The 16,365-nt window shown below is 43.3% G+C and overlaps 1 protein-coding gene across 1 annotated transcript in view; it reads right to left on the bottom strand.

Moving 5' to 3' along the window:
- ptk2bb (protein tyrosine kinase 2 beta, b) overlaps positions 1-16,365 on the bottom strand; it is a 34,736-nt gene that overhangs the window by 2,437 nt on the left and 15,934 nt on the right. Inside the window, exons 17-30 of the mRNA XM_067383586.1 lie at positions 15,492-15,592; positions 14,794-14,909; positions 12,969-13,069; positions 12,678-12,767; positions 9,745-9,949; positions 9,519-9,627; positions 9,362-9,421; positions 9,011-9,133; positions 8,708-8,857; positions 8,568-8,603; positions 8,383-8,407; positions 8,148-8,194; positions 7,883-8,017; positions 6,757-6,837 (exon numbers count right to left, since the gene is read on the bottom strand). Coding sequence (XP_067239687.1) covers positions 6,757-6,837; positions 7,883-8,017; positions 8,148-8,194; positions 8,383-8,407; positions 8,568-8,603; positions 8,708-8,857; positions 9,011-9,133; positions 9,362-9,421; positions 9,519-9,627; positions 9,745-9,949; positions 12,678-12,767; positions 12,969-13,069; positions 14,794-14,909; positions 15,492-15,592 — 1,379 coding nt within the window. The remainder of the gene's footprint in view (positions 1-6,756; positions 6,838-7,882; positions 8,018-8,147; positions 8,195-8,382; positions 8,408-8,567; positions 8,604-8,707; positions 8,858-9,010; positions 9,134-9,361; positions 9,422-9,518; positions 9,628-9,744; positions 9,950-12,677; positions 12,768-12,968; positions 13,070-14,793; positions 14,910-15,491; positions 15,593-16,365) is intronic.

Genomic DNA, 16,365 nt, shown 5'->3' on the forward strand with positions numbered 1-16,365 from the left:
ATTATTGGCATTATAATGGCGCCATAATTTATTCATGGTGGAATTTGCAAGCGGAAAAACGTCTCGGTTACAAAGGTAACCCTCGTTCCCTGAAGGAGGGAACGGAGACGTACGTCGGACAGACCGACGAATAGGAATCTCGCTAGAGAGGCCAATCTACTTCGAGTGTAACTAAACGAGCCAATGCACATTGGCATGCAATCATATGCATCAGCTGCTCGCCTCGCAGCGCGGGTATATAATGAGCAGCAGGTGCGTTGCATCTTCAGGTTTTCGCTGAGGAGCCGAACCGGATAGGCGGCAGCATCAGCGGGGTACAGCGACTGTGGCGACGGGACGTACGTCTCCGTTCCCTCCTTCAGGGAACGAGGGTTACCTTTGTAACCGAGACGTTCCCATTCAGTCGGTCACGTTCGACGTACGTCGGACAGACCGACGAATAGGAATCCCTACCAAAGCGCCACAGGAGCTGCCCCCTTCCAGCGCTCTGTTGCAAGCCACCTGAACCCCCTTGCCTGAGGATGGTGGGACAGGGCTAACACAGAGAGAGTCGATCACTGCTGTTCCCCAAAACCCATTCAGTGAGACTATTGGATAACGCTGGGAAAGCGTACCCTTCGCTGGGAAAGGAACGCTGCGGAAGCCACATCCTTCCCCGAAGGAGTTATGTGGAGAAGTACATATGGACTAACCCTGTAGGGCTGTGCTACATATGGAAGAGCTGGGGTGACTCCAACCCGATGAAGGGTAGGTTCTCCCAGAGGGAAAGACACGGGCTTCGTTTAGGAGCAACCGTGGAACCAACCATATGGGATCCCCGTAGGGTCACACATATGGAACCCAGCCTAAACCCGGTTCTCAAGGATACAACGGAGTATAGGCCTGGCGCCAGACGCTCCGCCACGTCGGCTGCCGAAGGGATATTGGAGGACTCGACAGGGTCTGCCTTGTAGGGACTCTCTGGAGAAAAGAAGCGCATGTAGCGCAGCAAGCCGACACTAAGCCGGGGCCTCTCCGTGCCTCTGACCTGTGGCGAGAACATGGGAGGAGACCGGCTCGACACGAAGGCTATAGTATCTAGCGAACGTGTTAGGTGTCGCCCAGCCCGCAGCTCTACAAATGTCTGTCAGCGAGGCGCCACGAGCCAGCGCCCAGGAGGATGCGACACCTCTCGTGGAGTGAGCATGCAACCTGAGCGGGCAGGGCACACCCTGAGCTTGGTAAGCCAGGGCGATGGCATCCACTATCCAGTGGGCCATCCTCTGCTTGGAGACAGCCTTTCCCTTCTGCTGGCCTCCATAACAGACAAGAGCTGGTCTGAGGTCCTGAGGCTTTAGGTTCTGTCTATGTACAGTCGCAAAGCGCGGACTGGACAGAGTAAAGCCAGGGCTGGGTCTGCCTCCTCCGAGGGCAGCGCTTGCAGGCTCACCACCTGGTCCCTGAAGGGAGTGGTAGGAACCTTGGGCACATAGCCAGGCCGGGGTCTTAGTACCACGTGGCTATCACCCGGCCCGAACTCCAGGCACGATTCGTCGACCGAAAATGACTGCAGGTCCCCTACCCTCTTGATGGAGTCCAATGCCACCAGCAGCAAAGTCTTCATAGACAGAATCTTTAAGTCTGCTGACAGCAAAGGCTCAAAGGGAGCAATCTGAAGTGCTCTCAGCACCAGAGTGAGGTCCCAAGAGGGTATGGAGAGGGGACGAGACGGATTTAACCGTCTCGCCCCCTAAGGAACCTGATGACCAGGACGTGCTGACCAACAGATTTGCCATCTAAGTGGTCGTGGTAAGCGGATATAGCAGCAGTATGGACTTTTGAGGGTGGAGGGGGGACAGCCTACACTCCAACCCTACTGCAAGAAGGAAAGCACGACTCTGATCGAGCATCTTCGGGGGTCTTCCCGGCGAGAAGGGCACCACTCGACGAACAGGTTCCACTTTGGAGGCGTAAGCACGTCTCGTAGACAGTGCACGTGCCGAAGTGATGGTGTTAAGTACCTCAGGGGGTAAGTCACCTAGAACCTCCGCATCCCGTCCAAGGGACCAGACATGGAGTTTCCAGAGGTCTGGACGCGGGTGCCAAAGAGTGCCCAGTCTCTGAGAAAGAAGGTCTTTCCTCAGAGGGATGGGCCAGGGAGGGGCTGTCGCGAGGAGTGAGAGTTCTGGGAACCAGGTCCGGTTGGGCCAGTAAGGCGCAACTAACAAGACCTGCTCCTCGTCCTCCCTGACTTTGCACAGGGTCTGTGCAAGTAGGCTCACTGGGGGAAACGCATATTTGCGCAGGCCCCGGGGCCAGCTGTGAGCCAGTGCATCTGTCCCGAGTGTCCCCTCGGTCAGAGAGTAAAACAACTGGCAGTGGGAGGTTTCTGGTGAGGCAAACAGGTCTACCTGAGCCTTTCCGAATTCTCTCCAGATCAGCTGAACCACCTGGGGGTGGAGTCGCCACTCTCCTGGCAGCGCAGCTCATGATAGCTCGTCGGCCACACGGTTGAGCACACCGGAGACATGAATGGCGCGAAGCGACCTCAGATGCTTCCGACTCCACAGGAGGAGATGGCGGGCGAGTTGTGACATGCGACGGGAGCGTAGACCACCTTGACGGTTGATGTTCGCAACGGTCGCAGTGTTGTCCATACGGACCAGTACATGCTTGCCCTGAAGCAGGCCTTTGAGGCGGCTCAGAGCAAGGCGTACTGCCAGCAACTCGAGGCAATTGATGTGCCAATGCAGATGGGGTCCCGTCCAAACCCCTGAGACTGCATGCCCGTATTACGTGGCACCCCAGCCGGTGGCAGAAGCATCTGTGAACACCACAGCATGCCGGGACACCTGTTCTAGGGGCACTCCTGCCCGAAGAAACAAGGGGTCCGACCACGGACTGAAGGTTCGGCGGCACTCCTGAGTGATTGGCACCCGGAATGTGCCGCGCTGCCACGCCCATCTCGGGACTCGGCCGTGAAGCCAGTGCTGAAGCGGTCTCATATGAAGCAGACCGAGCGGTGTTACAGCCGCAGCAGCCGCCATATGCCCCAGGAGCCTCTGAAAGAACTTCAGTGGGACCGCTGTCCTGCCATTGAATGTATCCAGGCAGTTCAACACTGACCGAGCACGTTCCTCTGTGAGGCGTGCTATCTGCTCGACCGAATCCAACTCCATACCGAGAAAAGAGATCCTCTGCACCGGGGCGAGTTTGCTCTTTTCCCAGTTGACCTGAAGCCCCAACTGGCTGAGGTGTCTGAGCACCAAATCCCTGTGTTTGCACAACTGATCCCGGGACTGTGCTAGAATGAGCCAGTCGTCGAGATAGTTGAGAATGCGAACACCCCGTTCTCTCATGGGAACAAGGGCTCCCTCCACGACTTTCGTGAAGACGCGGGGAGACAGGGCCAGCCCGAAGGGTAGGACTCTGTACTGATATGCTCGACCTTCGAACGCGAATCTCAGGAATGGCCTGTGTCGCGGAAGAATTGAAACATGGAAGTACGCGTCCTTCAGGTCAATCGCTGCAAACCAATCTCGGGGACGGATGCACTCGAAAATGCGTTTCTGCGTGAGCATTTTGAATGGTAGCTTGTGGAGGCTCCGATTCAAAACTCGCAGGTCCAAGATCGGTCGTAACCCGCCGCTTTTCCTGGGTACAATGAAGTAGGGGCTGTAGAACCCCGACCTCAAATCGGCTGGAGGGACCGGCTCTATCGCGTCCTTCGCCAGTAGGACTGCGATCTCCGCACGCAGGACAGGGGCATCGGCATCTTTCACTGTAGTGAAGAGGACGTCCCTGAACTTGGGGGGGGGGAGCCGGGCGAACTGAATCGCAAAGCCGACCCTGATGGTCCGAAGGAGCCAGCGAGACGGACTGGGGAGCGCTAACCCGGCTCGCAGAGACCGTACAAGCAGGACCAAAGGGACCACCGGTGTACCCGCAGCAGGGCAGCGAGGTGGAACACAGGGACACGGCTCGGGGGGCTCTCTTTGTGAGGCGGCCCGAAGCAGCGTCACAGTGTGCTAGGCAACACTTACCTGGCTCCACGGATGGACAGAGGGAGCAGTCGAGGCTTTGGCTGCCCGCTGCTCGCTGCTGTCCGCTGGCGACAGAAGAGGGGGATGAGAGTGGTGAGGTTTTTCTCCTCCCACTGCTCTCCAAACCCTCTTCAGACCTGGAAATGGAGGAACTGCTCTTTAAAATTTGGGTACCGCTGCCTCTTGGGTCAGTGGCGGAACAGAAACAAACCCAATAAAGGATTTACCACCTGGCCCTCCTCCAGGGGTGGAAGAGCAGCCCCACCCATCTCTGGGTCGCCCGTCTCAGGGGTGATTCTCACCAACCAGTTAAACAGCTGCAGAGACGGGAGGCGTCATCTCCCCGCAATGGATACAGCAGAGCCTGCTGGGCCGGAGTTTCTTGCAGGGGACAACACCCTTGGCGACGAGCAGACTGAGGGGCGGCCCAAGAGGAACTCAATGGTTTGTCATGGGAAGCTCCCCTATCCGCTACTAACTGAGGAGAACCGCTGGGCTCAGTCCTCGACAGTGTCACCGAAAGGCCACCTCGTAAGATGGGAGCATTGAGAAAGCATTTAGCTTGACAACCTCTCACACCTCACAAGGTAAGCCAGGGGGCACTTCTGGACCACGGAGGTGGACATCGTCTGGCTGAGGGCCTGCGCCGTGACTTTGATCACGGTTAGTCAACAAGCGCAGCTCAACCCCAGCACAGAACTACCCTCCTGCAAAAAGAGTGCCTTGGCCTCACATGCAGGGTGGGTGTGGTCTGTGTACAGCCACCCCATCCAAGAGGGTAGTGAGAGAGGAAAAACTTATGCAGATTGGCACCTTTGGCATTCCATATTTATGGCACCAATATACCCCCATACTGCCAAGTTTTCCATGCACATCTGGAAGACCCAGGAAAGCATGGCTGTAAACTCTGAATCTGAGTCAGCATAAGCACACACCATTACAGTGGGCAGCGTCACCCTCATTTCCAGAGCATAACAGCACTCTCTCCGATGCTGCAATCGACGTCTGTCCCTCAGCTGGAGCTCTGAATGAAATGCTAGGTTCCCCTATGAAAAGGACCAGCAATTCAATCCAGAAACTGCACAGCTTGCAATGCGCTAGAGAGGGAGGGGCCCTAGGGGGTTGGTTCCCCGAAGGAACCCCTCAACCTCATGTCACCCAAGCCATATCAGCAAAGTAGACCTCTTCTGGTGCACCAGAGAGGGCGCTACAATGGAGATTACGCAAGGGAACCGCGCATCTAGAGCGCCGAGCGAGCGCTGGGTTGCCGTGACAACCCGCGCTGCAGCCCGGCAGCTCGACGGCACACGACACGCAGAGGAGCGAGAGGTTTGCTCTCGCTGATCTCCGCGGTCTCCCAGAGTGTCGGGCAGAGCCGCGGCTGTGCTTTTACACACAAGCGGCAGCTGGCCAACAACAGAGGGGACTCAAGCTTCCCGGAGAAAGAAGAGTCACGACCGGCGTGTCGACGTGATCATGTTCTCATATGAAAACATGAACACCCACGAACATCATTTCAGCACGCGCCCAGACATGCGAAACGGTGATCGTGGCCGTCAGTGAGGACAGGAACGATCGCATCCAGAAACACAAGTAGGATGTCGTCTTTAAAAAGACGCGAATCTACTTGTGTAAGCTCTTTCAGGGACTTTACTCTTTTAGAAGTGCTGAAGCACGCAGGGGAACGGCCACCGCAACACAGACAGGGATTGTGTGCAGCCTGTCATGTGCTTTCTCTCTCTTTGAAGGCGCTCACTCTTACCAGCCGTAAAAACGGCTTTTCAGCGCTCAAAAGCGCACCGTACCGGCCGTGAGAACAGCCTTCTGACGCTGTCAAACAGCTATTTGCTCAAAAACGGCAAACGAAACAGAAAAAGAGAGGACGTCGACCCCGCTGCTGTGCTGTTCGCCCGCACTCGGAAAAAAAAGAGAAGTTCAACCAAAAGCTTGACTCGTCTTCTAGCAGACACTCGCTTGTAGAGAACAGGAACAAACACCGTTCGGCTCCGAAGCGAAAAGCTGAAGATGCAACGCACCTGCTGCTCATTATATACCCGCGCTGCGAGGCGAGCAGCTGATGCATATGATTGCATGCCAATGTGCATTGGCTCGTTTAGTTACACTCGAAGTAGATTGGCCTCTCTAGCGAGATTCCTATTCGTCGGTCTGTCCGACGTACGTCGAACGTGACCGACTGAATGGGAACTGAATGCTTCTCTAGCGAGGAAACGGATCTGCTCGTGCATGAGGTTAAAGCGTACAAGCAGACCATTTATGGGACAAGCTGGATTCCACCAAAGCATGTTTATCATTATGCACACAATAATAATCTTTTACATTGTAGTCCTTTTTATTTTTAATATTTGGCATGTTTGTGCACTAATGCGTGAGTGTACGCGTGGTGCACCCGCATATAGGCACATATTACTAACGAAATATTGCACCATTTACTTTAGACCAGGTTTCAGTTGGTCAATGCCGCAACTCTATTTCTGTTGCCTCAAAATAGTAATGCGCCAACAATGCGCCTGAACACACCTCGTTTTCAGACCAGCACGCCCATGGGCGCACAATTGGACGCAAATGCATTTGCTATTTAAACAACGTAACGCAGGACGTGAAAATGATAACTGCGTCAGGCTGAAACTAGCAAAAAACACTTGCGTTGCACCTGGCTTCGCATTGTGCTGGATGTATGATAGGACCCATAGTCTCATGAAATCAGGTCTGATACCTCTGTTCTACAGGAATCATGCAGAGTTGGTAGTATATCATCCACACTGTTGATCAGATTTCTTAATGAGAGTCCGACAGTCTGCAAATGAACAGGCAAAAACATTAAAAGTGTGTGAATCCACATAGCACAATCCTCAGACCAAAATTGTAATAAGTTTTAAATCTAGGCTTTTTGTTTTTGCTATCACTAGGTGATATCACCAAAATCTTATTTCTCAATGGGAAATTTTATTTCACTGTTTATGATATAGTTTCAGTCTCATACATTTTAACTAACTGAATATTGCTTGTTCCTTAGCTAGCCATATTTTAACCATGTTCATAATTTTTAACTCACATACATTTTTAAGTGAATAAATTATATTAAAATCAAAAGAACATTATGATGATTTGAATAAATGCATTTTGAAAATATGATTATTTGAACAAAATAAAATAGATCCTAATAGTCTATGCCATTAAATCTTACCCGTTTCATTTATGTATAACTGACAAATATGCATCACAATAAGGTTCATGAGTTTCTCTTAAAACAGTGTAATCCAAATGGATGGAAATTTTATATGCCGATATATGTTATATGTTCGATTACAAAAATATTAAATTTAGACATAAATATTTTTTAATGTATAGTCTTCACTGTATGAATTAAATATAAACTGATTCTTATTAGTTATAAGATACAAAATTAATTCAGTCAAGAGAAGTGTGATTTTCTCTTGTCTTTTGTTGGTTCACCATTTTCTTCTAGAGCTGCTGTGCAGCCAAAACTATTTTGCTGTTATCACTGTAAAGCTGCTTTGACACAATCTGCATTGTAAAAAGCGCTATATACATGAAGAAGACTTGACTTTGATTAACAATAATGACTCAGACAGCACCAGATATATATTACGCTGTCAGTCAGTATGAGTAATGCATTTAGTTTTTTGTTTTTTTCAAAGCTTATTGCACTTAACACTTTTTAACATCACACGTCCCACTTTTTATTTTCTCATTCATTCATTCATGTTTCTTTATCACTTATAAGTGTCAATAAATTTAAGTAGTACTCTACATCTCTATGACAGACACTTTATATCGTCACTACGATATATCTTCATACCGCCCAGGCCTAATCTCACCTTGACAGGAGAGATGTATTCAGTAGATGGCAGTGTGTTAATGTCATTTTTCAGCTGCACCACCACTTTCACGACGTCCATGACACACTGGTACACATTATCCTCTGAGCGGTCCAGCTCTGCTGTAGGAGTGGGCTGAAAGAGAGAGAACAGACATAAAAATGAATTATGGTTACAATAATTGTACTGGGAAAGTTGGGTCAATTATTTACACATTAAACATATACAACCTGCATACTGTACATAAGTGTAAATGAGTCTTTACCTGCATTGCAGTTCTGGGTGGTTTTGAAGGAGGATGATGCAGTTCAGCTTTAAGTAGATACAGGAAACAGTCAGTATAGGAGGTAACAGGTTAATACGACACAAGAATTACATAAATTTTCTCATCAAATATAGATACATGCAATATAATTTGCAATAGATTGACAGCCGTATCTTGATTTGAAATTGAGTAAAATTATCGCTTTGAATGCACTTTGAATCAACAGAGGACTTACCATAACTAAGTGGCGGTTCAGGTGCCTGTTAATAAATAAAAAAATAATTATTGGTGTTGTCAAGTTATGTGACAATAAAATTTTACATTCAGGTTTTTTTTTTACATAGTACTATGAACTGAAATCTGGAATGAAAATATAATTGATAAAACATGTAATATGGATTTAAAAATTAAAGAACATACCTCAGGAATATTTGTGTCCTCATGAACCATTGGGTCCTGAGAAAGAGCAGTGAGCATACACAATGTGTATTATAACAAATATTAAAGACAGACCTATATTTCCATAAATAAGAGATGGGTAAAAAGGTTTTCCTCCTTACCAGAAGCTTCTCCTCTTTTTTTAACCATTTTGTGTCCTCCTCCATCTGCTCTTTTTGCATCTTCATAGTATCCTGCATGCGATCCTTCTCCACCTGCCACAGCCGCTGGGCATCTTCCTTACTGGATGGCCCAAAACTGAACTCACCCTCCTACACACACAAACACATATAGCTTCTAATGAAAGTCTGCAGTTATTTTATTTTATCATTTTTAAAAATAAAAAAATTCTTAAAACAAATGATAATAAAATAATGAAATCAAATAAAAATACATTTAAAATAGACATCATGGCCTAATTTTACCCCAAGACTGAGGCGTCGGGGTGAAGACTTGGGAACGGACAGGAGGTTGGTTGAGTCCACAGGTGACTGGTAATCACATGGGCTAGCCAGGTCTGGGGAACTGGCACATAAAGCCTCATTAAGCTGGTGAAAATAAGAGCAGAACAGATTGAGTTAATGTAAAATTAAATTATAATTTTTTACATTTATCATGTACAATGTTATACTCCTATATACAATATAGAGTATAGGTATATGCAATATATGCTTAAATGTTCAATTATTCTATATTTACAACAATTCAGTGCTTAGTGTTTTAAACCTAAAAGTATACTTTTCCTATAGAACATTTAAACAAAAAGAATAAACTACCTGAAGATGTAGGCCGACTCCAAGAGTATTTCCAAAGCGGGCAGTATTGACTCTGGAAGGCTAGAGGTGTAAACAAAATACACTGACTGTTAAGAAGAATGTGCTGCTGTAACTGAGTGTAAGGGCAAATAAAAAGCAAATGAAAGCTGAGAGCTACCTTTGGTGGAGGTTCACTAATGTTAAACTTGGGCTCTAGGAACCGGGTGTTACGGACTTTGTCCCTCTCTCTCTCCACCTCTGCCTCCTTCTCCATTTGGTGGACATCGCTGGTAAAAAGAGTGTGTTAGTTACACTGAATATAAACACAATGGAAAAAGATGAATAAAATGTCAGTTAATGCAATGTTCTCATATCAATAACAGTAATTATTATAGGGCAGAAACCTGATATTGCAGGCTAGTTCAGTGAAGGTGGGTCTCTCGCGGGGGTCGTAGCTCCAGCAGCGGGTCATGAGTGAGTACAGGGCAGGAGGGCACTGCTCAGGTTTGGGCAGCCGGTTGCCCTGTTCCAGCTGGTTAATCACATCACGATTGTCCAGCCAGTGGAACGGCTGTTTACCTCGGCTCAAAATCTCCCAAATGCACACAGCTGGATGGGAGAAACATGAGAAAAAATAATGATCATGAGGAGGAATCAAATTTTACTCTTCTCATTCTCAAATTTACTTATTTCATCAGTGACTTAACATTTTTTTCATTTTACATTAAAAATTCAAATCGTAAAACCTTTTTTTATTTTCACGTATGGTCTTAGACTTTTTAGCCCACTGTATGCATATAAACAATCCAAGTAAATTCCCAGAATGCTCTGTGTTTTAAAAATGTATAAGTATTACATTGTATAATTCCATTCAGACAATTTTTTGGTCCTGAGACTTCCACAGACAATATATGTATTTTTTTTTTAAAATATTTAGATCACTTCTATCATTGATTGTTATCAGGATTTAAAGAGAGTTTAAACCAGAATAACAAAAAGTGTTTATGAAAAAATTTGCTTACCCTACCTTTAACCTTGGTTAATGTTAATTTCAACATTTATTAATAAATTTTTAAAGTCAAAATTTGTATCTGTTAATATTATTTAATCGACCTGGGTTCACACGAACTAACAACAAACAGTTGTATTTTTATTATCTAATGTTAACAAAGATTAATAAATATTTTAAAAATGAATTGCTCACTGTTAATGTTAGTTATTAATGGGACCTTACTGTAAAGTGTAAAGTGCTACCTTTTTTTTTTTTTTAAAGAAGTTAATACTTACAATAAGCAAATATGCATTAAATTAATCCAAAAGAACATTAAAGACAGTTAAAGCTGCAGTAGGTAACTTTTGTAAAAATGCATTTTTTACATATTTGTTAAACCTGTCATTATGTCCTGACAGTAAAAAAATATGAGACAGATAATCTTTGAAAAAAAATTAAGCTCCTCTGGCTCCTCCCAGTGGTCCTATTGCCATTTGCAGAAATACACCGCTCCCGGTAAGAAACAACCAATCAGAGCCAGGAGGAGTGTCTTAGCAGTGTCAATCAAGCTTGCGTGCGCGCTGAACACACCCCTCTCATGCACAGCGCCAGCGCGTACAGGCGCTCAAATTCAAGATTACCGATGTGCCGCGGCTTTGCTTATGGCGGAAAAACAATCCAAACTGCCAATTCCTCGAGTGGCTCCTTCTCATAAAATAGAGACGGGTAAACGGAAAAAGACAGATGACGATGATAAAAAAGCCAAAAAGAAAGAATTACATAGAGCCCTAAATAAAACGAGGTGGAGGGAGCTACGTGTCCTGAAAGGATTAAAAACCGATGCAGAGTTAGCCACATTTCTGCTTGACAAGTAAGTATCCCTGCTTGATTTGATTCATTTTTTAAGAACTACACAACTAAGATAATTTCAAAACAGGCCTGCTCGTCCCCTGCCTGATGCTTCCTCTTTTCCCCACCCGACTCAAAGTCGCTGGGTGTTAATTCTTTGTCGGAGCCCATTGACTCGGTGTCAAAACTTTAGCCGCATAACATACAGATAAAATGTCACACACTGTGCAAAGCAACTATTGAAACCTACTAATTCACTGTCTTGTCATGTTGCTGAAATAATGTACTAGCAAACCTTATTTAGCATTACATATCGACAGAATAATTACTTGCGTACTGTAACATTAGTTACCGTTATATTATCTTACTAGCTCTTTATTACTTATAGAAATAGTGCAACGTCATATAGTTACATTACATGTATTGCAAAATACGTAATGTTTTGAGGACCAAGTTTGTAGTCAAAGTATGGGCAGGCCATAGTCAATGTAAATCATATTGTTGATGTTTCGTCCGTATCAGTGAATGTGCTATAACTGTTTATCCGCCGCCATCGGTGGCCCTGCTTGCTTACTAGCCTGCGTGTTCACGGCAGGCTCCGTTGTGATGGGGGAGGAGCTGTGGAGGGAAGGCTGTAGCGCAGCAGAGAGCAAGGGGGAGTGACCTGTGAGTTGTGCTTGTTCAAATTTTCAGGCTAAGTCAACGTTTTCTAAAAACTCCCTACAGCAGCTTTAAATTTCAGTTCCTCTTTTCTGAAAAGTGAAGGCCAAAGCTTGAGTAACTGTGTTGGGATCGTCTGTGCAGCACTTTTTACTTACTTCAGTACTGAAGATAGCGCATCTGGAAAGGCAGCACTCTTATGTGAAGCCATCCATCAGAAAGACTGAGTGAAAGCTCATGATTCACAGAACATGGCAGCTGAGGCCCAGAAAAAGAGGATTCTCTGTCTCTCTAGTCATGTGTTATTTACCCAATGTGTCAGTGAGGGGCTTCAGAAATAAAATCTGTTGACATCTCAAGCTCAATATAAAGGAAGATATCAGTTAATTGAAGACTAATATAAATACAGTACAGAAGAAAGATTAGTTGAGTTTTATATCAAAATGATTATTTGGTAATCATACCAAGAAATAAGATCTAGCAAATTATTGTGAAGGAAATGACAGTCAGTTATTGTATAATAATTTGTATAAATTAAGTTTGATAGTGGGCCTGGAGCACTGAATAATGTTTTCAAGCAGGAGGTGGTTAAGCATGCCAAAACAGGAAATTGGATTCATAAAAATGAATCATGTGCCTTCCAAGAACTTTACGATGACTAATAAAGATTTTATATATACTTGTTTCTAAACACCAGACTTAAAGTATAAATATATACAAAAAAGTTTTGGCACTATTTATTAGCCAAACAAGCGTCTGACTAAATTATTGTAACAGTGTTATTGGTTGGTACACTGGCCATGTGTTAAATCTGATGATTTTCTTCTATTCACTCACCAAACATCCACACATCACTGGCCGCAGTAAAGCGTCTGAAGTTAATGGATTCAGGAGCCATCCATTTGATTGGTAAACGAGTAACAGATGCTGCAGACATAATGCAAGGTAATGAGAAATTGCTACGCTTCCTAAACAAAAAATAAACATCAACACAACTATATTTTTGAAGATTAATGTTATGTGGCATTAGAGGAGTTTAGATGCAGTTTCAACAGGGAATGAAACAATGAATCATGAAATGATTAAAAAATTACAGCTTTTATGAGTGTGTAAAACAGCTGAGGTAACCTTTGTAATATTCTTCATCCTCTATGTATCTGGAAAGGCCGAAGTCACCCAGTTTCACAGAATCAGGGGTGGCAACAAGCACATTTCGTACAGCTATGTCTCTGTCAAATAGATGACAAACAACATCAATAATGAAAATTTAAGATTAATGCACGGATTTCACAATGTCTTAGTATTTGGTTTGTCTTTTTTGCTGTAATGACAGCCGCACTCCAGCTGTATGAACTTCACAAGTTTAAGTAAAACCTGATGATCCCATTCTCCAGCATTTATTGAGATGATCTAAAGAGCATCTCGAGCTTCAATGGAATCAAGAACATCTGACCATCCGTACAAAGAGTTGTATGGACAATGTCACAAATCTACTTACTTGATTAGTGACTAATATAGGACAGATTTTTTGTTTTTATTTTACATCATAATATTCCATTATTTAAAAAACGCTGATTACTTCCAAGTATGGACTTTTTGGCTTACTGTATGTATATAAACAATTTGAGTGATTTCCTAGAATGCTGTGCATTAAAAATATAAACACATTACTACAGTACATGCACTAACAGTTAAAAGTTTAGGGTCAGTAAGATTTTTAAATTTATTTCAAATAAATGCTGTTCTTTTGAACTTTCTACTTAAAGAATCCTATAAAAAAAAAAATCATGGTTTTCACAAAAATATAAAGCAAACTGTTTTCAACATAATTAATAATAAATGATAAAAATAATAAATGTTTCTTGCACACCAAATTAGCATATTAGAAAGATTTCATGAAAGGATCATGTGACAGTGAAGACTAGAGTAATGATGCTGAAAATTTAGCTTTGCCATCACAGGCACACACAATTTTAAAATATATTAAAATTGAAAACAGATATTTTAAATTGTAATAATATTTCACAGTAATGTTGTTTTATTGTATTTTTGATCAAGTAAATACAGCTTTGGTGGACATAGGAGATTTGGTTACACTTTATTTTAAGTGTCTTTGTTACACTGCAATTATACATTTAAAGGTGCTAAAGAGGATCTTTTCGTCGACTGAGAAACCAAAGACTGTTAGTGAGTTTTTGAAATGAGCGCATGTGTAAGAACAACCCCCCTCCTTCACAGCTCATTTCAAGGGAATGTCTCCCAAAACTCGTTCACGAGTATTGGAACACGAGTGTTTACCACCGGCATTCACTGTGTCGTGTTAGTGGATTCATTATGTCGGACTCACCGCAGGTAACTCATAATCTGCAGTTGTTACTCCTGTCTCCTGACAAAAACATTGCATGTGGCGCCTGTAGAGTGTGGAAAGTTACTGGAGCGCGCAGCTACGTCTCTCACAAGGAACGTCATGGCAGTGATTGACAAGCCAGAGGGCCAATCGTTTACGCGATGATCACGTAAACGACTGGCTGATGTTTTTAAGGCCCTACCTCGTGCACAGATGATGTATATTAATATAACTACTTTCAGTGCACCTAATAAATAGTCTTTTATCAGTTAGTAAAGACAGTTTCAAGTAATATTGCAAAAATGTATAAAACAAAACATCCTCTTTAGCACCTTTAAGTACTGAGTAATATTAAGTAATTACATGTACTTACTATAGGGTTAGGATTAGGGTTTGGTTTGGTTTAGGGTTAGTTGCATGTAATTATGCATAAATTATAGTTATTACTGGAGAAACTACATGTAACATATGTAACAATGACACTGTATAATAAAGTGTTTCTGGAGATTTCTTTCAAAAACATAAAAAAATTGTAACAACATCAAACTTTTGAATATATATCAGATGGGTGATAGAAAATTAAAAATACTGAATTGAAAGTCGCACCGGTGGACCATGTTCATTCCCTGTAGGTAAACAAGCGCTTTGCAGATCTGTAGGCTGAAGAGAACCAGAGTCACGCTGGTCAAACTCTGCTGATTTTTTGTCAAGTATTTCCCCAGCTGTAAGAGCAAAATAAGAATTTTTAGAGAGGGATTAGTGTGGAAGAATAAAGGCACTTTGAAAGATATCAAAGATTCAAATGGAGCATTACACATCATATAGGAATACAGTTTTTCTTCTGCCCTGAAATGCATTTTTCAGGCCCTATGATGGTTTCTAAAGGATTGACTTACTGTATTAAATTATGCCCATGTTTGTGCTTACCACCACTTGACTGACAAGAATCAGTGGTGTTGATTCATTCAATACTGAACTTCCTGTGAGTTTGTAAACAGTTTATGACGGTTTTACAGAGCCTGTAAATATTAAGAGAGCCACATCTATGGCATTCACTTAATTGAGTTTGCTACATCAATCATAGTCGTTCGGCAAATGGAATTACACTATGGATTGAAAGGGAATTTTATTGATTTAATTTAAAAGTTATGTAAACCGCTCTATCTCACATAATGTATTACTACCCTTGCCAAAATAATCCCTCAAAGTGACAACATTATTGGCCCTGCAATTTTCCAAAAGATGTGTTTTGACATATAATAAAAATAAGAGTGATAACATCCATGAACAGAGCTGTTACTTACCTCTCCGTGCTGACACAGCTCCATGACGATCCATACAGGGTCTTCCTCAATGACACCGATCAGCCGCACTATGTGTGGATGGTCTAGGTTCTTCATGATAACTAGACAGATGGGATGTTATAATGCAAAAAAGAATACAGTTACTTATTATTTAACATTAAGCATAGTACCACTGTATCATGCCTTTACTGAATATTTTTGCTAGATTCCAAAGGGACCCAGAAAAAGAAACTCCATCATTAACCCTTACATAAAACTTCAAAATCTATTTTGTGAAAACTATTTATTATATATTATTGAATAAATTGTATGACTTTATGTCTACCAGATAAAATATTTTAGCCAAGCGAGACAACTAGAAACATATATTAATTATAATTTTTTTTTTTTTTTTTTTTTTTCTGTATTCAACTTACTAAAAAAGCTTTTATTTGTACTTTGAATATGGAAGGTGTCTGGCGGAAGATAGATATTTTACTTCATAACTTGTTAAATATGGATATTTTTCTTACACAAACGCTTCGCTTCGGAAACCTTTATTAACCCCCTGGAGCCATGTGGAGTACGTTTATGATGGATGGATGCGCTTTCTAGAGCTTCAAACTCATTGGTCCGATTCATTGCCATAATAAAGTTTTGATGCGTCAAGACATTTATTAATATAACTCCGATTGTGTTCATCAGAAAGAAGAAAGTCATATACACCTAGGATGGCTTGAGGGTGAGTAACTTTTGGGGTAATTTTCATTTTAAAGTGAACTAATCCTTTAATTTTCATGACTTTTTCACTTTTAATATTAGGCCTTCTTATACAGTATTTCACATATCAAAAGAAAAAACAGTTGTGGTGGTGATTTAAAATAACAATTATCTG

This window comes from Chanodichthys erythropterus, chromosome 4 (genome assembly GCF_024489055.1).
Source record: "Chanodichthys erythropterus isolate Z2021 chromosome 4, ASM2448905v1, whole genome shotgun sequence".
Classification (NCBI taxonomy): Eukaryota; Metazoa; Chordata; class Actinopteri; order Cypriniformes; family Xenocyprididae; genus Chanodichthys; species Chanodichthys erythropterus.